This window comes from Passer domesticus, chromosome 3, assembly GCF_036417665.1.
Source record: "Passer domesticus isolate bPasDom1 chromosome 3, bPasDom1.hap1, whole genome shotgun sequence".
NCBI lineage: Eukaryota > Metazoa > Chordata > Aves > Passeriformes > Passeridae > Passer > Passer domesticus.
This window is the reverse complement of record NC_087476.1, coordinates 1,764,682-1,790,815: the sequence shown is the minus strand read 5'-3', so window position 1 is coordinate 1,790,815 and position 26,134 is coordinate 1,764,682. Positions and strand designations below refer to the sequence as shown.

The window sequence follows — 26,134 nt, the reverse complement described above, 5'->3', positions numbered from 1 at the left end:
TCCCCCAAATCCCATCGGGATCCCCTCCATTCCCTTGGAACCCCCCAGATCCCCTCTGGATCTCCCCTGGATCCCCCAAATCCCCTCCAGGAGCCCCCAGATCCCCTCAGGACCCTCCAAATTCCCTCTGGGATCCCCCAAATCCCCCCTGGATCACCCCTGGATCCCCCAAATCCCCTCGGGACCCCCCCCAGTTCCCTCAGGGATCCCCCAAATCCCCCCTGGCTCCCGGGGATCCCCAATTTCCGTTCCCGGGGCAGATCCCGATCCCAGCGCTGATGGTGACGGCCGGGAAGGATCCGGTGCTGAAACCCGGCCTCAGCAAAGGCATGGAGACGTGGGTGAGGAAATCCGGGAAAAAACGGGAAAAACAAACGGGAAAAATTGGGAAAAATCCGGGAAAAATACAGGGGAAATCCGGGAAAAATACAGGGAAAATCTGGGTGAAATTTGGGAAAAATCCGGGAAGAAATCCTGGAAGAAGCTGTGAAAAATGTGGGAAAATGTGGGGAAAATCCAGGAAAAATTGGGAAAAAACCAGGGAAAATGTGGGGGAAAAATCCAGGAAAAATAGGGGAGAAGATTGGGAAAAATCTGGGAAAAATACAGGGAAAATCTGGGAGAAATTTGGGAAAAATCCGGGAAGAAATCCTGGAAGAATCTGTGAAAAACGTGGGAAAATGCGGGGGAAATCCAGGAGAAATCTGGGAAAAAACAGGGGGAAATGTGGGGGAAATCCAGGGAAAATAGGGGAGAAATCTGGGAGAAAAATCCTGGAAAAATCCAGGAATAATCTGGGGAAATCCCAGGAAAATGTGGGGAAAAAACTAGAGAGAAATCTGGGGAAATATCTGGGAAAAAACAGGGGAAAATCTGGGAAAAAATCCGGGAAAAACCTGAGGAAACTTTGGGGAAAAAATCCAGGAAAAATCATGGAGAAATTTGGGAAAAATCTGGGAAAAAATCCTGGAGAAATCCAGAAAATATCTGGGAAACACCTGGGAAAATGTGGGGGGAAAAAAAACAGGGAAAAAATCTGGGGGGAAAATCCAGAAAAATGTGGAGGGAAATCTGGAAAAATAGGGGAGAAATTTGGGAAAAATCTGGGAAAAACCAGGGAAAATCTGGGAAAAAGCCAGGAAAAACTAGAGAGAAATCTGGGGAAAAATCCAAGAAAATGTGGAGAAAATTGGGAAAAATCTGGGAAAAAATCTGGGAAAAAATCGTGGAGAAATCCAGAAAAAAAATCTGGGAAAAACCCGGGAAAACTCGGGGGGGGGGCGGGGGGGGGGGGCAATCCAGGAAAAATGTGGGGAAAAATCTGGAAAAAATCCAGGAAAAATCGGGGAGAAATTTGGGAAAAATCTGGGAAAAAATCCTGGAGAAATCCAGAAAAAATCTGGGAAAAAAACAGGGAGAAATCTGAAAAAAAAAAAAAAATCCAGGAAGAATGTGGGAAAAAAATCTGGAAAAATAGGGGAGAAATTTGGGAAAAATCTGGGAAAATCCAGGAAAAATCTGGGGGGAAAGTGGGAATTTTGGTTGCCATGGGAGGGGTGGGAATGGCGAGAATGTTGCGGGAACGTTCCGGAAGGTTCCGGCTCCATCCGGGCCCTTTTCCGCCCCCTCCCGGCGCAGATCCCGAGGCTGCAGCGGGGGCACATCCAGGACTGCGGCCACTGGACACAGCTGGAGAGGTGGCCCTGCCAAAATTCCCAAATTCCCCAATCCCGGAATTCCCAAAATTCCCAAATTCCCAAATCCCAGGATTCCCCAATCCCAAAGGTCCCAAATGCCAGAATTCCCCAAAGTCCCAAATTCTGGATTTCCCAAAATTCCCCAATCCAAAAATTCTCAAATCCCACAATTCCCCAAATTCCCCAATTCCGTAATTCCCATAATTCCCCAATCTCAGAATTCCCAAAATCCCCCAATCCCAAAATTCTCCAATCCCAGAATTCCAAAATACCCCAATCCCAAAATTCCCAAAATTCCTGAATTCCCAAAATTCCCCAATCCCAAAAGTCCCAAAATTCCCAAATTCCCCAATTTTGGAATTCTCAAATCCCTGAATTCCCAAAATTCCTGAATTCCCAAAATTCCCCAATCCCAAAAGTCCCACAATTCCCAAACTCCCCAATCTTGGAATTCCCAAAATTCCTCAATCACAAAATCCCAAAAATTCCCCAATCCCAGGATTCCCCAATCCAAAAGTTCCCCAATCCCAAAAGTCCCCAATCCCAGAATCCCAAAAGTCCCCAATCCCAGAATTCCCAAAATTCCCTATTCCCAGAATTCCCAAAATTCCCCAATCCCAAAATTCCCAACATTCCCAAATCCCAGGATTCCCCAATCCCAAAATTCCCCAATCTCAAAATTCCCAAAATTCCCCAATCCCAAAATTCCCAAAATTCCCCAATCCTGGAATTTCCAAAATTCCCAATCCCAAATGTTTCCAGGAATTCCCAAATCCAAGAAATCAGGATCGCTGCGTTCTCAGGAATTCCCAGAATTCCCGAATCCTGGAATTCCTGAATCCCAAAATTTCCAAATCCCAAATTTCCCTGATCCTGGAATTCTTAAATCCCAAAAATTTGCAGGAATTTCAAATCCCAAATTTTTAGAAATTCCACTCCCCAAAAATTCCTGGGAATTCCGGTCTGGAATTCTTGAGACTGGAATTTTTGGGGAGTGGAATTCCCAGGAATTGGGGGCTGGAATTTCTGAAAATTTGGGATCAGAATTCCTGGGAAATTGGGATCTGGAATTTCTGAAAATTTGGGATTTGGAATTCCTGGGAATTTTTTGAATTGGAATTTCTGGGAATTTGGGATCTGGAATTTCTAAAACTTTGGGATCTGGAATTTTGGGAATTCCGGGAATTCTGGGAATTCTCTCTCTCTCTCTCCCTCTCCCCCCAGGCCGCTGGAGGTGAACGGGATCCTCCTGGAGTGGCTCCAGAATCTGCCCCCGGAGCCGCCGCTGCCCGCCAATTCCAAACTTTGAGCCCAACGTTTTCCCGCCAATTTTTTTTCCCGCCAATTTTTTTTCCCGCCAATTCCTTCCCGCCAATTCCAGGCTTGGAGCGGAAATTCCAAACTTTCAGCCCAAAGCTTTTCCTACCAATTTTTTCCCCCTGGAATTTTTTCTCTGGGAATTCCAAACTTTGAGCCCAAAACTTTTCCCGCCAATTTTTTTCCCGCCAATCCCAGCCTTGGAGTGGGAATTCCAAACTTTGAGCCCAAAACTTTTCCCGCCAATTTTTTCCCGAGAATTTTTGCCCTGGGAATTCCAGGCTTTGAGCTGGGAAATTTTTCCCGCCCATTTTTTCCCGCCAATTTTTTTCCCGCCAATTTCTTTCCCTCCAATTTTTTTCCCGCCTGTTCCAGGCTTGGAATGGGAAATTTTTCCCGGGAATTCCAATCTTGGAGTGAATTTTTTTCCATGGAATATTTTCCCGCCAATCCCAGCCTTTGAGCAGGATTTTTTTCCTGGGAATTCCAGGATTTGAGCTGGGAAATTTTTCCCGCCAATTTTTTTTCTGCCAATTTTTTTCCCTCCAATTTTTTTCCCGACAATTCCAGGCCTGGAGTGGGAAATTTTTCCCAGGAATTCCAATCTTGGAGTGATTTTTTTGCCCGGAATTTTTTCCCGCCAATCCCAGCCTTTGAGCAGGATTTTTTTTTTCTGGGAATCCAGGCTTGGAGTGGGAATCTTTTCCCGCCAATTTTTTCCCGCCAATTCCAGGCTCGGAGCAGGAATTTTTCCCGCTTGGATTTGGGTTCTCCCTTTGGAATTCGATTTCCCGCCTTGGAGCCTCGGGGATGGAATTTTTAGGGATGGAAATCCGGGATGAGCCTGGCGGGAAAAATTTCCTGGGAGAATTCCGGGATTTTTCGGTTTTGGCGGGAATTTTTTGGGGTGGTTTTGGCAGGAAATCCTGCTCCGGATCCCAGGGGTTTTCCTGGAGAATCCCGACATTTATTTGTTAACTAATAATTACTACTAATCATTAATTAATTAAAATGATTTAATGATTAATCATCACTAATTTTTAATCAATAATTAATACTCAGTAATTAATCATTAATTTTCTTGTTTAATCAGCTGCTCGTGTCAAACGTGGAAAAATAAAATTCCGGATTTTCCGAACAATTTTCGTTTCCTTGGAATCCTTGGGAAGCTCCTCCCCCTGAGCCCAAAGAATTCCCAAAAATTCCCCAAAGAATTTCCAAGAAATTCCCCAAGAATTCATAAAGAATTCCCAACAATTTCCCAAAGAATTCCCCAAGAATTAAAAAAAACCCAAAGAATTCCCTAAAAAATTCCCAATAATTTTCAAATAATTCCCCAAGAATTCCCCCAAAATTTCCTAAAAATTCCCCCCAAGAATTCCCCAGTAATTCCTAAAAAATCCCCAAAGAATTCCCAAAAATTCCCCCCAAAAATTCCCAAATAATTCCCAAAATTCTCTCAAGAACTCCCACAGAATTCCCAAGTAAATCCCAATAAATCCTGAAGAATTCCCCAGGAATTCCCAAAAAATTCCCCAAAGAATTCCCGTGGAACTCCCAAAAAAATCCTAAATAATTCCCTGAGGACTGGGGGATGGGATTTTGGGGATTTGGGATTCGGGATTTTTGCGATTTGGGATTTTTTGGGTTTGGGGATTCGGATTTGGGATTTGGGATTTTTGGGATTTGAGGTTTTTGGGTTTTGGGATTTGTGGTTTTTGGGATTTGTGGTTTTTGGGATTTGTGGTTTTTGGAATTTGGGATTTGGGTAAGTGGGATTTGGAATGGGGGAAGGAGGGATTTGGGAATGAAAGATTTGGGAATGGGGGATTGGGAACGAGGTCTGGGATTTTGGGATTGGGAATGGGAGATTGGGAATTCGGGATTGGGATTGGGATTTGGGATTTTGGGAATTTGGGATTTGGAGAACTGGGAATTGGGAATGAGGGATTGGGATCTGGGATTTGGGGATTTGGGATCCGGGATTGGGTTTGGGGGACTGGGAATGGGGATTTTGGGAATGGGAGATTGGGAACTGGGATTTGGGATTTGGGAACTGGGATTTGGGATTTGGGATTTGGGACTGGGAATGGGGGATTTGGGATCTGGGACAGGGATTGGGAACTGGGAATGTGGAACTGGGAATGTTGGATTTTGGGATTGGAAACAGGGAATGTAGGATTGGGGATTGGGAATGTGGGATTTGGAATGGGATTGGAATGTGGGACTGGGATGTTGGAATGAGGGGTTGGGAACTGGGAATGTGGGATTGGGGGATTGGGATCTGGGATTTGGGATCTGGGAATGAGGAACTGGGATTTGGAACGGGGAACTGGGAATGGAGAACTGGGATTTGGGACTGGGGGATTTGGATTTGGGATTGGGATTTTGAGATTGGGATTTGGGGACTGGGATTTGGGATTTGGAATTGGGAACTGGGATTGGGGAATTGGGACTGGGGATTTGGGATTGGGATTTTGGGATTGGGGGTTGGAGACTGGGATTTGGGAACTGTGGACTGGGATTGAGATACTGGGATTTGGGATTTGGGAATTGGGATTGGGGAATGGGGATCTGGGAATGAGGAATTGGTAACTGGGATTTGGAATGGGGAACTGGGATTTGTGACTGGGGATTTGGATTTGGGATTGGGATTTTGGGATTGGGGGTTGGGGACTGGGAACAGGGAATGGGGAACTGGGATTGGGATTGGGATCTGGGATTGGGGAATTAGGATTGGAGAATTGGGATTGGGATTTTGGGATTGGGATTTTGGGATTGGGGGTTGCAGACTGGGATTTGGGAATGGGGGATAGGGAATGTGGAACTGGGATTTGGGATTGAGGATTTTGGGATTGGGGATTTTGGGATTGGTCTTTGGGGAACTGGGATTTGGGATCTGGGAATGAGGAATTGGGAACTGGGATTTGGGACTGAGGGATTTTGGGATTGGGATTTGGGATCTGGGAATTGGGATTTGGGAATGAGGAATTGGGAACTGGGATTTGGGATTGGGAACTGGAAATGGGAGATTGGGATCTAGGACTGGGGAATTGGGATTGGGATTTTGGGAATTGGGTTTTGGTGAACTGAGCAATGGGATTGGGATTTGGGAATCAGGGACTGGGAACAAGATACTGGGATTTGGGATCTGAGGTCAGGATTTGGGATCTGGGAATGGGGAATTGGGAACTGGGATTTGGGATTGGGGAACTGGGATTTGGGATTGGGGATTTTGGGATTGGGTTTTGGGCAACTGGGATTTGGGATTTGGGATCTGGGATTTTGGATCTGGGAATGAGGAATTGGGAACTGGGATTTGGGACTGGGGGATTTGGATTTGGGATTTTAGGATTGGGGGTTCGAGACTGGGATGTGGGAATGGGGAACTGGGATTTGGGATTGGGGAACTGGGATTTGGGATTGGGGATTTTGGGACTGGGCTTTGGGGAACTGGGATTTGGGATCTGGGAATGAGGAATTGGGATTTGTGACTGGGGGATTTCGATTTGGGATTTTGGGATTTGGGATTTTGGGACTGGGATTTGGGATCTGAGAACTGGGAATGGGGAATTGGGATCTGGGACTGGGGGATTTGGATTTGAGATTGGGGATTTTGGGATTGGGATTTGGGAATGAGGAACTGGGATTTGGGATTTTGGGATTGAGGACTGGGAAGGAGGTTTTGGGATTTGGGTTTTGGGAATTGGGAATGAGGAATCGGGGACTGGGATTTGGGACTGGGAGATTTGGATTTGGGATTTGGGATTTTGGGTTGGGGACTGGGATTTGGGAATGGGAACTGGGGATGGGGAACTGGGATCTGGGATTTGGGACTGGGAATGAGGAATTGGGATCTGGGATCTGGGATTTGGGATTTGGGATTTGGGATTTGGGATTTTGGGTTGGGGACCGGGATTTGGGAATGGGAACTGGGAATGGGGAGTGGGGAATTGGGATTTGGGATTGGGGATTTGGGAATGAGGAATTGGGATCTGGGATCTGGGATCTGGGATCTGGGATTTGGGATTTTGGGTTGGGGACTGGGATTTGGGAATGGGAACTGGGGATGGGGAACTGGGATCTGGGATTTGGGACTGGGAATGAGGAATTGGGATCTGGGATTTGGGATTGGGGATTGGGGATTTGGGAATGAGGAATTGGGATCTGGGATCTGGGATCTGGGATTTGGGATTTGGGACTGGGAACTGCTCAGAGTTTGGGGCCACAGACCCTTCAGGAATGGGGAAATCCCGGGAATTTGGAGCTGTCCAGGGATAATCCCGAGGGAATTATTGGAGAATTCTTTGGGAATTTTATTGGAATTTCTCAGTCAGGAATTTTTGGAGGAAATTTATTTTTGAAATTTGGGATTTTTTTTTATTTTTGGGGGATTTTTTTAGTTTTTGCTGGGATTTTTTTATTTTGGGGAATTTTGGGGGGAAAATGTTTTTGAAATTCAGGATTTTTTTTATTAATTCGAATTTTGAGGGATTTTTAAAAAATTTCTTGGGATTTCTTTTTTAATTTCTTGGGATTTAAAAAAAATGGGGGGATTTAAAAACAAAATGGGGAATTTTTTTAATCTTTGGGGGTTTTTTTTAATGTTGGGGGAATTTTTTGGGGAATTTTTTAAAATTTGGGAATTATGGGAGGAATTTTGTGGGGAATTTTTGGGAGAAATTTTTGGGAGAAATTTTTGGGGTATTTAAAAAAATAGGGAGATTTTTGGGGGGAATTTTTGGGAATTTGGGAATTTTGGGGGGGATTTTTTTTGGCATTTTTTAGGGAATCTTTTAGGAAATATTTTGGATTTTGGGGGGGATTTTTTTTTTAATTTTTGGGGGAATATTTTTGGAATTTTTTAAAATTTGGGAATTATGGGAGGAATTTTGGGGGGAATTTTTGTGGGATTTTAAAAAAATTGGGAGATTTTTTTTATAATTTTTGGCAATTTGGGAATTTTGGGGGGATTTTTGGGGCATTTTTTAGGGAATCTTTTAGGAAATATTTTGGATTTTTGGGGGGATTTTTTTAAATTTTTGGGGGAATTTTTTGGGGAATTTTTTGGGGAATTTTTTAAAATTTGGAAATTATGGGGGGAATTTTGGGGGAATTTTTTTGGAGATTTTTGGGGGATTTTTTTAAAAAATGGGAGATTTTTTGGGGGGAATTTTTTTGGGATTTGGGAATTTTGGGGGGATTTTTGGGGGAATTTTTAGGGAATCTTTTAGGAAATATTTTGGATTTTTGGGGGGATTTTTTTGGGAATTTTTTAGGAATTTTTTTAGGAAATATTTTTGAATTTTTGGGGAATTCTTCGGGACTTTTGGGGGATGTTTTAAATTGATTTCTTTTTATTTTTTAGGCTTTTCTTTTGGCCCTTCCGCCCCTCCTCCCGCGCCGGGTTAATGACAAATCCCGAGGAATTTTTGGGATTCCTCGCGACCTTTGCCCGGCCCCGGGGCCAATCCCGAGCCCGGGAATTCCTCGGGAGTGGCAACGACCCAAAGGGCAAAAACCCGGGAGAAAAAAAACCAAAACAAAACAAAAATGGGAAAAAACAGGGAAAAAATAAAACAGAAAAAAAAATATAAAAATTAAAAATTGAGGGGGAAGAGAAAAAAAAAAGTAGAAAAATGGGAAAAAAATTCAATTTTTTCCCAATTATTCCCTCTTTTTTCCCCTAATTTCCCCTCTTTATTTTTCCCAAATTTTTCCCATTTTCATAATTTTCTCCTCCTTTTTTTTCTCCATTTTTTCCCCTTTCCCCCCCTTTTATTCCAAATTTTTCCCCCATTTTTTCCTCATTTTTCCCTTTTTATTCCAATTTTTCCTCCATTTCCCCCTTTATTTTTCCCTTTTTCCCCTCAATTTTTCCACTTTTATTCCAAATTTCCCCCAATTTTTCCTCATTTTTCCCCCTTTTCCCCACAATTTCCCCCCATTTTTCCCCCTTTTATTCAAAAATTTTCCCCCTTTTTTCCTCTTTATTTTTTCCCTTTTTTCTCCCAATTTTTCCCCTTTTATTCCAGATTTTTCACCCATTTTCCCACTTTATTTTCCCCCAATTTTTCCTATTTTTTCCCTTTTTTACCCAATTTTTCCCATTTTTTCCCCACTTTTATTCCAAAATTTCCCCTCTTTTCTCCCTTTAATTTTCCCCCAATTTTCCTCATTTTTCTCTTTTTTTCCCAATTTTCCCCCTTTTATTCCAAAATTTTCCCCCATTTTCTTCTTCATTTTTTTCCCTTTTTCCCCCAATTTTCCCCATTTTTTCCACCTTTATTTTTCCCAATTTTTCCCCCATTTCCCCCCTTTATTTTTCCCCAACTTTTCCTAATTTTTTCCCCTTTTTCCCCCAATTTTTCGCAATTTCCCCCCCATTTTCCACGAATTCCCAACCCAAAAAACCCCAAAATTTGGGAATTTTTCCCTCTCCCTTTTTTCCCAATTTCTCCCCATTTTCCCCACCAAGAACCCCCAAAATCTCCGGATTTCTTCCCAATTTTCCCTCATTTTTCCCAGCCAGAACCTCCAAAATCTCTGGGATTTTTTCCCCAAAATCTCTGGGATTTTCCCCTTTTTTCCCCCATAATATTTGGGATTTTTTTCCCCTTTTTCCATTTTCCAGGAATTCCCTGCTGAACCCCCAAAATCTTTGGCATTTTCCTCAAAATCTTTTTCATTCTTTCTCTTTTCTCCCATTTTTCCCCCAATTTTCCCTCCCAGAATCCCCAAAATTTCCAGATTTTTTCCCATTTTCCCCTCATTTTCCCCTATTTTTTCCTCATTTTTTCAATTCCCCCCCTTTTTTTTAATTTATTCTCATTTTTTCCTGAAATTTTCCCTTTTTCCCCAATTTTTCCTGGAATTCCCACCCCAACCCCCCCAAAATTTGGGATTTTTTTCCCTATTTCCCCCCTAAAATTTGGAAAAATTCCCCCATTTTTCCTGATTTTTTTCCAGACTTTTCCCCCATTTTTCTCCCCAATTTTTCCCACACAGAATCCCCCAAAATTTGGGAAATCTCCCTTGAATTCCCACCCAAAAAACCCCCAAATTTTGGGGAATTTCCCTTTTTTCCACAAAAATTTAGGCTTTTTCCCCCTATATTCCTATTTTTGCCCCACTCAGAACCCCAAAATTTGGATTTTTTTCCCTTTTCCCCTCAAAAATTTGGAATTTTTTCCCGTTTTTTCTCCCCCAAAATTTGAATTTTTTCCCCTTTTTTGCCCCAAAAATCTTGAATTTTTTCCCTTTTTGTCCCCAAATTTGGGATTTTTTTCCCTTTTTTGCCCCCAAAATTGGATTTTTCTTCCCTTTCCCCCCAAAAATGTGGATTTTTTTCCTTTTTGCCCCCCAAAAATTTGAATTTTTTCCCTTCCCCCCCCACAAAATTTGGATTTTTTTCCCTTTTTTCCCCTTCAAAATTTGGAAATTTTTTCCCTTTTTCCTCCCCAAAATTTGGAATTTTTCCCTTTTTCCCCCCAAAATTGGAAACTTTTCCCCCAAAATTTGGATTTTTTTTCCCCCTCAAAAATTGGAATTTTTTCCTTTTCCTCTCAAAAATCTGGATTTTTTTTTCCCTTTTCCCCCAAAATTTGGATTTTTCCCTTTTTCCCCCTCAAAATTTGGAATTTTTCCCTTTTTTCCCCTCAAAAATTTGGATTTTTTTTCCCTTCCCCCCCCAAAATTTGGAATTTTCCCCTTCCCCCCTACAAATTTTATATTTTTCCCGTTTTTTCTCCCCCAAAATTTGGATTTTTTCCCCTTTTTTGCCCCAAAAATGTGGAATTTTTTCCCTTTTTCCCCCTTCCCATCCCTGTGGAATTCCGGGCTCCGCTCCAGCTTTTCCCTCTCCCTCTGGAATTGCGAAATTCCCAAAAAAAAACCCCAAAATTCCGATTTTTTTTCATTTCCGGGAATTCTCAGCGCCAGCAGCGACCTCGGACCCATCGGGACCATCCGAAAAACCCCAAAAAATCCAAAATATCCCCAAAAAATCCCGGCGGGAAGCGGCTCCAGCATGGTGAGAAAATGCCCGAATTTTGGGGGAAAAAAAGGGAATTTTGGGTGGTTTTTTTGGGATTTTAAAAGGATTTTTTGGGGAGGTTTTGTGGGTTTTTGGGGGGATTTTTTTTTTTTATTTTTGGGGGGATTTTGGGGGATTTTTGGGGGATTTTTTGAGAATTTTTGGGGGGATTTTTTTGGATTTTTGGGGGAGGATTTGGGGGAGTTTTTTTGGGATTTTTGGGGATTTTTTTGGAAATTTTTGGGATTGCCTTGGGAATTTTTGGCGGGTTTTGGGATGATTTTTGTGCATTTTTGGGGAAATTTTGGGGGATTTTGGAGGGATTTTTAGGGGGGTTTGGGATTTTTTTGTAAATTTTTTGGGGATTTTTTTTTGTAAATTTTTGGGGAATTTTGGGGTTTTTTTTAATTTTTTGGGGGTTTTTTGGGATTTTTTCGGGTTTTTGGGGGGAGTTTTTGGGGGATTTTTGGGGGATTTTTTTTGGAAATTTTTGGGATTGTTTTTGGGATTTTGGGGGGGATTGTTTTTGATTTTGGGGGGATTTTGGGGCGGTTTTTTGGGGGCGGTTTGAAACTTTTGGGATTGTTTTGGGAATTTTTTGGCGGGTTTTGGGATGATTTTTGTGGATTTTTTGTAAGTTTTTTTGGGGTTTTGGGGTTTCTTTTTTGAATTTTTTGGGGATTTTTTGGGGATTTTTTGGGATTTTTTCGGGGTTTTGGGGGGAGTTTTTGAGGGGTTTTTCGAGGTTTTTTATTTATTTTTTGGGGGATTTAAAAAAAATTGAGGGGGATTTTTTTGGGGGGGAAATTTTTGGCGTTTTGGGGAATTTTTGGGAGGTTTTTTTTAGAATTTTTTGGGAATTCTTTTGGGTTTTTTGGAAATTTTGGGGGGATTTTTTCGGGTTTATTTTTTTTAATTTATGGGGGTTTGGGGGGGATTTTTACAGGAATTTTTGGGGATTTTGGGGATTTTTTTGGGGGGGTTTTGGGGTTTTTTTTCCTGCGCCAGCAACAACCTCGGACCCATCGGGACCACCCAAAAAAATCCCCAAAAAATCCCAAAAAAGTCCCCCTAAAACAAACAAACAAAAAAAAACCCCAAATCCCCATAAAACTCCCCATAAATCCCAAAAAAAAACCCCACAAAAACCGCAAAAAAAACCCAAAAAAATCCACAAAATATCCCCCCAAAAATCCCAAAAAATCCAAAATAATCTCCAAAAAAAACCCCAAAAATTCCGGTGGGAAGGGGCTCCAGCATGATGAGAAAATCCCCAAATTTGGGGGAGAAAAAAAAGGAAATTTTGGGGTTTTTTTGGGATTTTTAAAGGATTTTTCTCGAGGGGGTTTTAGGAATTTTTTTTTAATTTTGGGGGGATTTTTGGGGAATTTTTGGAGAGTTTTTTGAGATTTTTTGGGGGGTTTTTTTGGATTTTTTTGTTATTTTGGGGGATTTTTTGTTGTTTCAGGTGGGGGGGTTAGGATTTTTGGGGGGAAATTTTAGAATTTTTTTCGGGTTTTTTTGGCATTTTTTCAGGAATTTTTGGGGTTTCTTGGGGTTTTTGGGGGGATTTTAAGGGATTTTGGGGGATGTGGATTTTTGGGGAATTTTGTGGGAATTTTTTGTGATTTTTGGGGGATTTTTTGGGGTTTTTTTGGGGGAGATTCCTGCACCAGCAACGACCTCGGACCCATCAGGACCACCCAAAAAACCCCAAAAATCCAAAAAAAATCTCCCTAAAATCCCCCTAAAACAAATAAACAAACAAACAAACAAAAAAAAATCCCCCAAAAGCTCCCCCAAAAAACCCCCAAAATCTCCCCCCAAAAAACCCAAAAATATTCCCAAAAATCCCCAAAAAATCCACACAAAAATCCAAAACAATTTGAAAAATTCCCCAAGAAATCCCCCAGAACCCCCAAAAATTCTGGCGGGAAGCGGCTCCAGCGTGGTGAGAAAATTCCCAAATTTTGGGGAGGAAAGAAAAGAAATTTGGGATTTTTGGGGGGATTTTTTTCGAGGGGGTTTTGTGCGTTTTTTGGGAATTTTGGGGGGTTTTGAGGGGGATTTTTGGGAATTTTTTGAGGGTTTTTTTGAGACTTTTGTGGGGTTTAGGGGGCATTTTTTGGGTGGTTTTTTTTGTGGTTTGGGGGAATTTAGGATTTTTAGGGATTTTTTTTCAGGGTTTTTTTGCATTTTTTCAGGATTTTTTGAGGTTTCTTGGGGTTTTGGGGGTGGATTTTAGGGGATTTTGGGGGATGTGGATTTTTGGGGAATTTTGTGGGAATTTTTGGTGTTTTTTGGGGAATTTTTGAGGGAATTTTTTGGGGTCTTTTTGGGGGAGTTTCCTGCACCAGCAACAACCTCAGACCCATCGGGACCACCCAAAAACCCCCAAAAATCCCAAAAAAATCCCCCTAAAACAAACAAACAAACAAAAACCAAAAACCCAAAAAAAATCCCCCAAAAGCTCCCCAAAAAACCCCAAAAAATTCCCAAAAACCCCCAAAAAATCCCCCCAAAAATCCCAAAAAAATCCCCCCAAAAATCCAAAACAATCTCAGAAAATGCCCAAAAAAAATCCCCCAAAAATCCCCCAGAACCTCCAAAAATTCCAGTGGGAAGCAGCTCCAGCACGGTGAGAAAATTCCCAAATTTTTGGGAGGAAAGAAAAGAAATTTGGGATTTTTGGGGGGGATTTTTTTCGAGGGGGTTTTGTGGGTTTTTTGGGGATTTTGGGGTTTTTTTGGGGGATTTTTAGGGATTTTTTTGAGGGTTTTTTGAGAATTTTTGTGGGGTTTAGGGCGCAATTTTTGGGTGGTTTTTTTTTGTTATTTTGGGGGATTTTTTGTGGTTTCGGGGGGATTTTTTTAGGATTTTTGGGGGGGATTTTTCGGGATTTTTTTGGGGGATTTTTTGGCATTTTTTCAGGATTTTTTGGGGTTTCTTGGGGTTTTTAGGGGGGGATTTTAAGGGATTTTGGGGGTTGTGGATTTTCGGGGATTTTGTGGGATTTTTTGGTGTTTTTGGGGAATTTTTGGGGGAATTTTTTGGGGTTTTTTTGGGGGGTTTCCTGTGCCAGCAACAACCTCGGACCCATCAGGATCACCCCCAAAAAAACCCCAAAAAACCCCAAAAAACGAAAAAAAAAACCCCCCCAAAAACCCCAAAATTCTGGCAGGAAGCGGCTCCTGCATGATGAGAAAATTCCTAAATTTGGGGAGGAATTTTGGGATTTTTAAGCGATTTTTGGGGGGATTTTTGTGGATTTTTGAGAATTTTTGAGGGGAGGTGTTTGGGAATTTTTGGGGATTTTTTGGGGGGTTTGGGGTTTTTTGGAGGGGGGTTTGTTCTTCTTTTGGGTTTTTTTTTTTAATTTTGGGGGTTTTTCAGTTTTTGGGAATTTTTAGAGATTTTTCTGGGATTTTGGGAATTTTTTAGGGATTATTTTGGGGGGTTTTTTGGGATTTTTTTCGGGATTTTTTTTCGGGATTTTGGGGGGAATTTGTGGGGTTTTGGGGATTTTTTTTTTTTTGTTTATTTGGGGTTTTTTGTGGGTTTTTTTGGGATTTTTTTTTATTTGGGTTTTTTGTGGGGTTTTTTGGGATTTTTTGAGATTTTTTTGTGGATTTGGGAGCGGCCGCCCCTCCCTCTCGGAGTTTTTCTGGGATTTTTTGGGATTTTTTTTTTTGCTGAAACTCCGGGAGGGGAAGGGGGGAGGGGCAGTCCCGGGATTTGGGATTTTTTGGGACATTTGGGATCTGGGGATTTGGGGTTTTGGGACATTTGGGATTTTTTGGGGTTTGGGGTTTTGGGATTCTTGAGGTTTTGGGGTTGGGAATTTGGGGGATTTGGGATTTTGGGGTTTTGGGATTTTTGGGGTGGAATTTGGGGGATTTGGGGGATTTTTTAGGATTTGGGCGTTTTGGGGATTTTGGGGGTTTGGGATTTGGGGATTTGGGATTTTTGAGGTTTGGGGGTTTGGGATTTGGGGGATTTTTTTTTTCCCTGAAATTTCGGGAGGGGAACGGGGCAGGGAGTGATCCTGGGAATTTTGGGAATTTTTGGGGTCTTGGGGAATTTGGGATTTGGGGATTTAGGAATTTTGGGGATTTTGGTTTTTTTTCAGATTTGGGAATTTTGGGGATTTGGGATTGTGGTTTTGGGATTTTTTGGGAATTTGGGATCTCGGAATTTGGGATTTTTGGGACATTTGGGATTTTTTGGGGTTTGGGGTTTTGGGATTCTTGAGGTTTTGGGGTTGGGAATTTGGGGGATTTGGGATTTTGGGGTCTTGGGGATTTGGGGTATTTTGAATTGGGGATTTAGGAATTTTGGGGATTTGGTTTTTTCAGATTTGGGAATTTTGGGGACTTGGGATTTGGGGATGGGGATTTTGGGGGTTGGGGGGGGTTGGGATTTGGGGATTTTGGGGTTTGGGGGTTTGGGATTTGGAGGTTTGGGATCCTTGAGGTTTTGGGGTTTGGGGATTTGAGGGTTGGATTTTGGGGATTTGGGGTTTTGGGTTTGGGATTCAGGAATTTTGGGGGTTTGGGACTTGAAATTTTGAGGATTTTGGAATTTGGGATTTGGGGATTTTGAGGATTTTTTTCCCTGAAATTTCGGGAGGGGAAGGGGGCAGGGAGTGGTCCTGGGAATTTTGGGATTTTGAGGATTTGGGGATTTTGGGGATTGGAGATTTAGGAATTTTGGGGATTTGATTTTTCCAGATTTGGGGATTTTGGGGATTTGGGATTTTGCGATTTTGGGTTTTGGTATTTTGGGCATTTTGGGGATTTGGGATTTTGGTTTTGGGATTTGGGATTTTGGTTTTGGGATTTGAGAATTTTGGGATTTGGAGGTTTGGGATTCTTGAGGTTTTGGGATTTGGGGTGTTGGGATTTTGGGGGATTTGGCATTTGGGATTGAGGAATTTTGGGGATTTGGGTTTTGGGGGGTTTGGGTGTTGGGATTTTGAGGATTTGGGATTTTGAGGACTTGGGAATTTGGGGGATTTTTTTCCCTGAAATTCCGGGAAGGGGGCAGGGGTGATCCTGGGAATTTTGAAATTTTGGGGTTTTGGGATTTGGGGAATTTGGGATTTTTGAGGTTTTCAGATTTGGGGATTTTGGGGATTTGGGGATTTGGGGTTTTGGGATTTGGAGGTGTGAGATTCTTGAGGTTTTGGGGTTTGGGGATTTGGGGGGTTGGGATTTGGGGGATTTTTGGGGGTATTTGGGGTTTTGGGGGATTTGGCATTTGGGGTTTGGGATTCAGGAACTTTGGGGATTTGGGATTTGGGGGGGGGGGCGGTTAGGACTTGGGGGTTTGAGGATTTGGGAATTTGGGATTTGGGGATTTTGGGGATTTTTCTTTCCTGAAATTTTGGGAGGGGAAGGGGCAGGGGTGGTCCTGGGAATTTTGAGATTGTGGGGTTTTGGGATTTGGGGATTTTTGGGATTTGGGGATTTTAGGGATTGGCGATTCAGGAATTTTGGGGATTTGGGTTTTTTTCAGAATTGGGAATTTGGGGGAATTGGGATTTTGGGGATTTGGGATTTTGATTTTGGGGGTTTGGGATCTTTGAGGTTTTGGGATTGGGAGATTTGGGGTTTGGGAATTTTTGGGATTTTGGGGATTTGGAGTTTGGGGGATTTGGGATTCGGGAATCTGGGAAGGGAAGGAATTTGGGATTGGGGAATTTGGGGAGGGAGTTTGGGAAGGGATTTTGGGATGAGAATTGGGGAATTGGGGAATAGGGGAATGGATTTAGGGAATTTGGGGATCGGGGATTGAGAAGGGAAGGAATTTCAGGAAGGGAATTTGGGATTTGGGGATTTCAGGGATGGATTTTTGGGGATTTGGGGATTTGAGGTTCTGGGAATTTGAAGAGGGATTTTGGGAAGAGATGGGATCTTGGGAATTTGGGAATTTGGAGAAGGATTTTGGGAAGGGAAAGGAATTTGGGAAGGGAAGGAATTTCAGGAAGAGAATTGAGAATTTGGGATTTGGGGATTTGGAGAGGGATTTTGGGATGGGGATTTGGGAATTTGGGAAGGGAAGGAATTTTAGGGAGGGAATTTGAGAACTTGGGAATTTGGGAAGGGATTTTGGGAATGGAATTGGGCGATTTGGAATTTGGAAATTTGGGGATTTGGGATTTGGGGATTTGGGGATTTGAAAAGGGAAAGAATTTTAGGATGGGAATTTGGGAACTTGGGAATTTGGGGATTTCAGGAAGGGATTTTGGAAATGGAATTTGGGGATTTGGAATTTGGGAAGGATTTGGGAATTTGGGGATTCGGTAATTTGGGATTTTGGGAAGTAAATTGAGAATTTGGAACTTTGGGATTTGGGACTTTGGGAATTTGGAGAGGGATTTTGAGAAGGGAAAGGAATTCGGAGTGGGAATTTGGGAATTTGGGAAGGGAAGGAATTTTAGGGAGGGGATTTGGGAACCTGAGAATTTGGGATTTTGGGAAAGAAATTTGAGAATTTGGGAGTTGGAAATCCGGGGATTTGGGAAGGATTTTGGAATCTGGAAATCTGGGAAGGGAAGGAATTTTGGGAGGAAATCTGGGAATTTGGGATATGGAGGTTTGGGAATTTGGGAATCATCCCTTGGAGCCAAGGCGGGAATGGGAGTGGGAAAGGGAAGGAAACGGGATCCAGATTCCCACAAGATGATCCCGATCCCATCGGGATCAGCTCCAACCCCTCCGAATTCCCATGGGATGATTCTGATCCCATGGGATTCACTCCAGGACCGCTGGATTCCCTTGGGATGACTCCAGTTCCCTTGGGATGATCCCGATCCCATGGGATCCACTCCAGCCTCTCTGGATTCCCATGGAATGGGATCCAAATGTCCACGGGATCCACACAATCCCCTCAGGATTCTTCTGGGATTATCCCTGCTCCCATGGGATGATCCCAATCCCTTTGGGATCCACCCCAGCCCCTCTAGACTCCCTTGGGAAGATCCCAATTCCCTTGGGACGATCCCGATCCCATGGAATCCACTCCAGCCTCTCTGGATTCCCACTGGATGGTCCCAGTTCTCTTGGGATTATCCCAATTCCCATGGGATCCACTCCCCCTCAGATTCCCAGGAAATTATCCCAATCCCACTGAACAATCCCAATTCCCTTGGGACAATCCCAATCCCACGGGATCCGCTCCAGCTGCTCTGGACTCCCTTGGAATGATCCCAATTCCCTTGGGATGATCCCAACCCCATGGGATCCACTCCAACCCCTCTGGATTCCCATTGGATGGCCCCAGTTCCCATGGGATGATCCCAATTCCCTTGGGATGATCCCGATCCCATGGGATCCACTCCAACTGCTCCAGATTCCCGCTAAATGATCCTAATTCTCTTGGGCTGATCCAAATTCCTTTGGAATCCACCCCAGCCCCTCTGGATTCCCTTGGAATTACCCCAAAATCCCTTGGGACGATCCCAATCCCATGGGATCTACTCCAGCCCCCCTGGATTCCCATGGGATGGGATCCCAAATCCCTTGGGTTGTTCCCGATCCCTTTGGGATCGACTCCAACCCCTCGGGATCTCCCAATTTCTGCTCCCTTTGGGATCAGCTCCAGCTGCTCTGGATTCCCACGGGATGATCCCAAATCCCGTGGGATGATCCCCATCCCTTTGGGATCCACTCCAGGCCCTCTGGATTCCCTTGGGATGATCCCAATTCCCTTGGGACGATCCCAATCCCATGGGACGATCCCAATCCCATGGGATCCACTCCAGCCCCCCTGGATTCCCATTGGATGGTCCCAATTCCCTTGAGTTGTTCCCGATCCCTTTGGGATCCACTCCGACCCCTCGGGATCTCCCAATTTCTGCTCCCTTTGGGATCAGCTCCAGCCCCTCTGAATTCCCACGGGATGATCCCAAATCCCATGGGATGATCCCCATCCCTTTGGGATCCACTCCAGGCCCTCTGGATTCCCTTGGGACGATCCCAATTCCCTTGGGACGATCCCAATCCCATGGGATCCACTCCAGCCCCCCTGGATTCCCATTGGATGGTCCCAATTCCCTTGGGTTGTTCCCGATCCCTTTGGGATCCACTCCGACCCCTCGGGATCTCCCAATTTCTGCTCCCTTTGGGATCAGCTCCAGCCCCCCTGAATTCCCACGGGATGATCCCAAATCCCGTGGCACGACCCCAATTCCCTTGGGACGATCCCGATCCCTCCGGGATCCACTGGATCCCCGGTTCCGGTTCCAGGTCGGCGGCCAGTCAGGGGTGAGGTTCCGGAACTGGGCGGGCACCTACGGATCCTGCCCGGAGCTCTTCTTCCAGCCCCGCTCCCTGCACGAGATCCGCCAGGTACGGACGCGGGAAAACGGGAAAAAATCCCCCAAAAATCGGGAATTCCAACGGGAAAAATCACTGGGAACATCCCGGGAAAAATGGTCCTAAAAAACCAGGAATATTAAAAAAACCCAACATCCAAAACCACCAGGAATGACCCAAAAAATTATTCCAAAACATCAGGAATGTCCCCAAAAAAATGATCCTAAACCAGCAGGAATATCCCAAAAAACCCATCTCCAAAACTGGGAATGTCCCCAAAAAAATTTATTAAAACTTTGGGAATATTCCAAAAATCCATCCCAAACTACCAGGAATATCCTGAAAAACCCATCCAGGGAATATTTTCCCCCTTTTCCCAATGGAATTTCCGGGTTTTTCCCACTGGAATTCCTGATTTTTCCCATTGAAATTCCAGATTTTTCATGTGGGAATTCCTGGTTTTTCCCATTGGAATTCCCAGGGTTCTTTCCCTGCTGGAGTTCCCAAATTTTCCTCTTTTTTTTTCTGATTTTTCCCGTCGTGACTCCTGGTTTTTTTCCCCCGTTAGAATTCCTGATTTTTCCCCCTTAGAATTCCCAATTTTTCCCATTGGAATTCCAGATTTTTCCTCATTTTTTCCACAATTTTTCCCATTGGAATTCCCAGGGTTTTTTTCCCTGTTGCACTTCCCGATTTTTCCCGTTGGAATTCCCAATTTTTCCTCATTTTTTCCCTGATTTTTCCAAATTTTTCCCATTAGGACTCCTGGGTTTTTTCCCCATTGTGGCGGGTGGAGGAATCCAAGAGGATTTTTTGTTCATTCCCGATGGTTTTTGGGCTGGATTTTTTTGTTCATTCTCAGTGGTTTTGAGGTGGAATTTTTTGTTCATGCCCAGTGGTTTTTGGGTGGTTTTTTTGCTCATTCCTGGTGGTTTTGGGCTGGAATTTTTGTCCATTCCCGATGTTTTTTGGGGCAGATTTTTTTGTTTATTCCCGGTGTTTTTGGGGTGGATTTTTGTTCATTCCCGGTGTTTTTCTGGCAGATCCTGAATGAGTTTTTTGTTCATTCCTGGTCATTTTGGAGTGGATTTTTAGTTCATTCCCAGTGGTTTTGGGGTGGATTTTTTGTTCATTCTTGATGGGTTTTGGGTGTTTTTTTGTTCATTCCGGGTAGGTTTGGGGTGGATTTTTTTGTTCATTCCTTATGTTTGTTGGGTGGATTTTTTGTTCATTCCCGAAGCTTTTTGGGGTGGATTTTTTGTTCATTCTTGGTGGGTTTTGGGTGGTTTTTTTGTTAATTCCTGATGGTTTTGGGGTGGATTTTTTTGTTCATTCCCAGTGGATTTTTTGTTCATTCCCGATGTTTTTTGGGACAGATTTTTTTGTTTATTCCTGGTGGTTTTGGGGTGGATTTTTTGTTCAGTCCCGGTGGTTTTGAGGCAGATTTTTTTGTTTATTCCCGGTGGTTTTGGGGTGGATTTTTTTGTTCATTCCAGGTGGTTTTGGGGCAGATTTTTTTGTTCATTCCCGGTGGTTTTGGGCTGGATTTTTGTTCATTCCCAGTGGTTTTGGGGTGGATTTTTTGTTCATTCACATGTTTTTGGGTGGATTTTTGGTTCATTCCCAGTGTTTTTCTGGCAGATCCTGGATGAGTTTTTTATTCATTCCTGGTGGTTTGGGGGTGGATTTTTTGTTCATTCCTGGTTTTTTGGGCTGGTTTTTTGTTCATTCCCGGTGTTTTTCTGGCAGATCCTGAATGGGTTTTTTGCTCATTCCTGGTGGTTTTGGGGTTGAATTTTTTTTGTTCATTGACGGTGGTTTGGGGTGTTTTTCTGTTCATTCTCAGTGGTTTTGAGGTGGAATTTTTTGTTCATTCCTGGTAGGTTTGGGGTGGTTTTTTGTTCATACCCGGTGGTTTTGGGGTCAATTTTTTGTTCATTCCCAGTATTTTTGGGGTGGATTTTTTTGTTCATTTCTGGTGTTTTGGAGTGGGTTTTTTGTTCATTCCCAGTGGTTTTGGGATGGTTTCTTTGGGACATTCTCGGTAGTTTTGGGGTCAATTTTTTGTTCATTCCCGGTATTTTTGAGGTGGATTTTTCCTTCATTCCTGATAGTTTTGAGGTGGATTTTTTGTTCATTCCCAGTGTTTTTCTGGCAGATCCTGAATGGGTTTTTTGTTCATTCCCAGTGGTTTTGGAGTGGTTTCTTTGGGACATTCCTGGTGGTTTTTGGGTGGGTTTTTTGCTCATTCCTGGTGGTTTTGGGCTGGATTTTTTGTTCATTCCCGATGTTTTTTGGGGTGGATTTTTTGTTTATTCCCGGTGGTTTTGGGGTGGCTTTTTTGCTCATTCCCTGTGGTTTTGGGGTGGATTTTTTTGTTCATTCCCTGTGGTTTTGGGCTGATTTTTTGTTCATTCCCAGTGTTTTCCAGCAGATCCTGAATGGGTTTTTTGTTCATTCCTGGTGCTTTTGGGGTGGATTTTTTTGTTCATTCCCGGTGGTTTTGAGGTGGATTTTTTTGTTCATTCCCGGTGTTTTCTGGCAGATCCTGAATGGGTTTTTTGTTCATTCCCGGTGTTTTTTGGGGTGGATTTTTTTGGCACATTCCCGGTGGTTTTGGGTTGGATTTTTTGCTCCTTCCCGGTGTTTTCGGGCAGATCCTGGAGCTGGCGCGGCAGCGGGGGAAGCGGGTGAAGGTGGTGGGGGGCGGCCACTCCCCCTCGGACATCGCCTGCTCGGACGAGTTCATGATCCACATGGGAAAACTCAACCGCGTACTGCAGGTCAGAGCCGGAAAAATCCCCCCCAAAAAATAAAAAAAAATCACCAAAAATTTTTAAAAATAATTCCCCTCTTGAAAAAAAAAAAAAACAAAAAACCCCAAAAACATAAAAACAAAAAAAAAATCCCACTAAAAAATCCCCACAATAAAAATCCCCCCAAAAATGAAAAAATGGAAAAATGAAAAAAATGAAAAAATGAAAAAAAAATCCCAAAAGATCCCCAAAAGTCACCAAAAATCACAAAAAATGAAAAAATAAATCTCCCCAAGTCCCCCCAAAAAGTCACAAAAAAAATCACAAAAAAATTTTTAAAATCCTGCACCAAAAAAATCACAAAAAATCACCAAAAATTTTAAAAAATTCCCCCCAAAAAACCCCAAAAAATCCTCCAGAAATTCCCCCAAAAATTTTAGAAATCCCAAAAATAAGAAAATCCCCCAAAAAAACCCAATCAAAAATCCCCAAAATTAAAAAAAATCTCCCTGAAAATCCTCCCAAAAAGTCACCAAAAATTTAAAAGAAAAAAATCCCCCCAAAAAATCCCCCCCAAAAGAACCCCAAAAAATCCCCAAATGTTTTTTTAAATAAAAAAATCCCTCCCCAAAAATAAAAAAAATCCTTAAGAAAATCACAAAGAGATCCTAGAAAAAATCCCCCAAAAGTAAAAAAAAAAAAAATGCCCCCACAAAAAATAAAAATCCCATCCCCAAAAAAATTCCCCCGCCCAGAAAAATCCCTCATCCGAAAAAGTCCCCCCAAAATAAAAAAAACCCCAAAAATACCAAAAAATAAAAAATCCAAAACATCTAAAAAAATGGCCCCAGAAGTCCCAAATAAAAATTTAAAAAAAATCCCAAAATTAGAAATATACCTGAAAACGCCAGTAAAATCTCAAAAATCCACCCCCCCAAATAAATCCCAAAAAATCCCAGAAAAATCACCAAAAACCCCCAAACAATCCCCCAAAATTTCCCCAACAAATCCCCAAAAAATCCCCAAAATTCCACCAAGTATTCCCCAAATATTCCCCAAAAATCGCCGAATTTGGGGTTGCAGGTGGACAAGGAGCGGCTGCAGGTGAAGGTGGAGGCCGGGATTCTCCTCTCGGAGCTCAACCGGGAGCTGGATAAACACGGCATGGCGCTGGCCAAGTGAGCGGGAACGGGAACGGGATCGGGATCGGGAATGGGATTGGGAATGGGAATGGGATCGGGAACGGGATCGGGAATGGGAACGGGAATGGGAATGGGAATGGGATTGGGAATGGGAACGGCATGGGGCTGGCCGAGTGAGCGGGAACGGGAACGGGATTGGGAACGGGATTGGGAACGGGAATGGGATCGGGAACGGGAATGGGATCGGGAATGGGAATGGGATCGAGAACGGGATCGGGAACGGGAATGGGATCGGGAACGGGATCGGGATCGGGAATGGGAATGGGAATAGGAATGGGAATGGGAATGGGATTGGGAATGGGAACGAGATGGCGCTGGCCAAGTGAGCGGGAACGGGAACGGGATCGGGAATGGGATCGGGAACGGGAATGGGATCGGGAACGGGATCGGGAATGGGAATGGGAATAGGAATGGGAATGGGAATGGGATTGGGAACGGGAACGGCATGGCGCTGGCCAAGTGAGCGGGAACGGGAACGGGATCGGGAATGGGATCGGGAACGGGAATGGGAATGGTTATGGGATTGGGAATGGTTATGGGATTGGGAATGGGATTGGGAATGGGATTGGGAATGGTTATGGGATTGGGAATGGGATTGGGAATGGGATTGGGAATGGGAACGGCATGGCCCTGGCCAAGTGAGCGGGATCGGGAACGGGAACGGGAATGGGAATGGGAATGGGATCGGGATCGGGATCGGGAACAGGGAACTGGAACGGGATCGGGAACGGGAATGGGATAGGGAATGGGAACGGGAATGGCATGGCCCTGGCCAAGTGAGCAGGACTGGGAACGGGAATGGGAATGGGAATGGGATTGGGAATGGGAATGGGAATGAGATTGGGATTGGGAATGGGATTGGGAATGGGAATGGGAACGGGAATGGGATCAGGAATGGGAGTGGGAATGGGATTGGAAATGAGAACGGGAATGGGATCGGGAATGGGAACGGCATGGCGCTGGCCAAGTGAGAGGGAACCGGAACGGGATCGGGATCAGGAATGCGAATAGGAATGGGAATAGGAATGGGAATGGGATCGGGATCGGGCATGGGAACGGGAACGGGAATGGGAATGAGAATGGCATGGCCCTGGTCAAGTGAGTGGGAATGGGATCGGGGTCGGGAATGGGGTCGGGAATGGGGTTGGGATCAGGAATGGGAATGGGATTGGGAATGGGGTCGACAATGGGGTTGGGATCGGGAATGGGAATGGGAACAGGAATGGGAATGGGATTGGGAATGGGAACAGCTTGGCCCTGGCCAAGTGAGTGGGAACGGGACGGGGTCAGGATCGAGAATGGGATTGGGAATGGGAACAGGATTGGGAATGGGATCAGGAATGGGGATGGGATGGGGATGGGATTGGGAACCGGCATGGGAACGGCAGGGCCCTGGCCAAGTGAGCGGGTTGGAAATGGGATTGGGGTCAGGAATGGGATCAGGATCAGAATGAGGATTAGGATTGGGATTGGGAATGGGATCAAGATTAGGATTGGGATCAGGAATCGGGATCAAGAATGGCATTGGAGTCGGGATTGGGAATGGGATCAGGATTGGGATTGGGATGGGCATGGGGTCAGGAATGGGATTGGGATCTGGAATGGGATCAGGAATGGGGATGGGAGTGGGATGGGGGATGGAATCAGGATTGGGATTGGGTTTGGGAGTGGCATGGGGATGGGAACAACAATGGGAATGGGATCAAGATTAGGACTGGGATCAGGAATGGGATTGGGAATAGGGTCAAGAATGGGATTGGGATTTGGAAAGGGGTCAGGACTGAGATTGGGATAGGGAATGGGATCGGGATCAGGAATGGGAATGGGATTGGGATATGGATTGGGATTGGGAATGGGATCAGAGTTGGAATCGGGAATGGGAATTGGGGATGGGAATGGGATTGGGAATAGGATTGGGATCGGGAGTGGGAATGGGAATGGGGATGGGAATGGGGATGGGAATGGGATGTGGAGCCAAGTGGGATTGAGAGCCAGGAATGGATCCAGGTAGGATCAGGAATGGATCTGGAATGGATCCAAGTGGGATTGGGAACAGGAATGGGAATGGGAATAGGGGTGGGAACGGGAATGGGAATGGGGTCAGGATCGGAATTGGGAATGGGATTGGGATTGGGATCGGGATCGGGGATGGGGATTGGGGATTGAGGATGGGAATGGGATGGGAATAAGAATGAGAATGGGACGTGGATCCAGGTGGGATTGAGAGCCAGGAATGGATCCAGGTGGGCTCAGGATCTGGGATGGATCCAGGTGGGATCGGGAATGGATCCAGGTGGGCTCAGGATCTGGGAATGGATCCAGGTGGGATCGGGAATGGATCCAGGGCGGATGCCAAGCTGGGAATCCTCACCCCGAGCTCTCCCCGCTCCCAGTTTAGGAGCCGTGTCCGAGGTGACGGCGGCCGGAGTCATCGGCACCGGGACCCACAACACCGGGATCGAGCACGGAATCCTGCCCACCCAGGTGGGATCCCTGCCGGGAATTCCGGGAATTCCGGGAATCCCAAAAATGGGAATCCTCCAATCCGCCTCCCAAATCCATGCTTGGAGAAATTGGGATGGTGAAATTCCCTGGAATGGGAGTTTCCAACCAAAATTATACTCAAAAAGTGTTTTTAAAAATACCTCAAAAAAAATTTTTAAAAATCCCCAAATTATCCCCAGAAAATCCCCCCCCTCAAAAAAATCCAAACAGAAATTCCCAAAAAGTAAAAAAAAAAGCTGATAAAATCCCTCTGAAAAGATCCCAAAAATATCTCAAAAATATCCAAAAAATCCCCCAAAAATCT

General features: G+C 44.2%; 3 protein-coding genes across 10 annotated transcripts in view; 2 read left to right on the top strand and 1 right to left on the bottom strand.

Annotated features, from left to right (window-relative positions):
- Positions 1 to 4,155, top strand: part of EPHX2 (epoxide hydrolase 2) — a 29,288-nt gene extending 25,133 nt beyond the window's left edge. Inside the window, exons 17-19 of one of the 2 annotated variants that reach the window (XM_064411503.1) lie at positions 261 to 341; positions 1,639 to 1,697; positions 2,922 to 4,155. In XM_064411503.1, coding sequence (XP_064267573.1) covers positions 261 to 341; positions 1,639 to 1,697; positions 2,922 to 3,006 — 225 coding nt within the window. In that variant the 3' untranslated portion in view covers positions 3,007 to 4,155. Of the gene's footprint in view, positions 1 to 203; positions 342 to 1,638; positions 1,698 to 2,921 lie in introns of both variants that reach the window. The other variant, XM_064411502.1, reaches the window with a different exon arrangement.
- EFR3B (EFR3 homolog B) overlaps positions 1 to 26,134 on the bottom strand; it is a 316,353-nt gene that overhangs the window by 101,305 nt on the left and 188,914 nt on the right. The window lies entirely within an intron of this gene.
- The window catches only part of LOC135297849 (L-gulonolactone oxidase-like), a 40,742-nt gene continuing 25,571 nt past the window's right edge, over positions 10,964 to 26,134 (top strand). Inside the window, exons 1-5 of the mRNA XM_064415800.1 lie at positions 10,964 to 11,046; positions 19,299 to 19,400; positions 22,025 to 22,150; positions 23,207 to 23,301; positions 25,719 to 25,809. Of these exons, the coding sequence (XP_064271870.1) occupies positions 11,044 to 11,046; positions 19,299 to 19,400; positions 22,025 to 22,150; positions 23,207 to 23,301; positions 25,719 to 25,809 (417 nt within the window). The 5' untranslated portion in view covers positions 10,964 to 11,043. The remainder of the gene's footprint in view (positions 11,047 to 19,298; positions 19,401 to 22,024; positions 22,151 to 23,206; positions 23,302 to 25,718; positions 25,810 to 26,134) is intronic.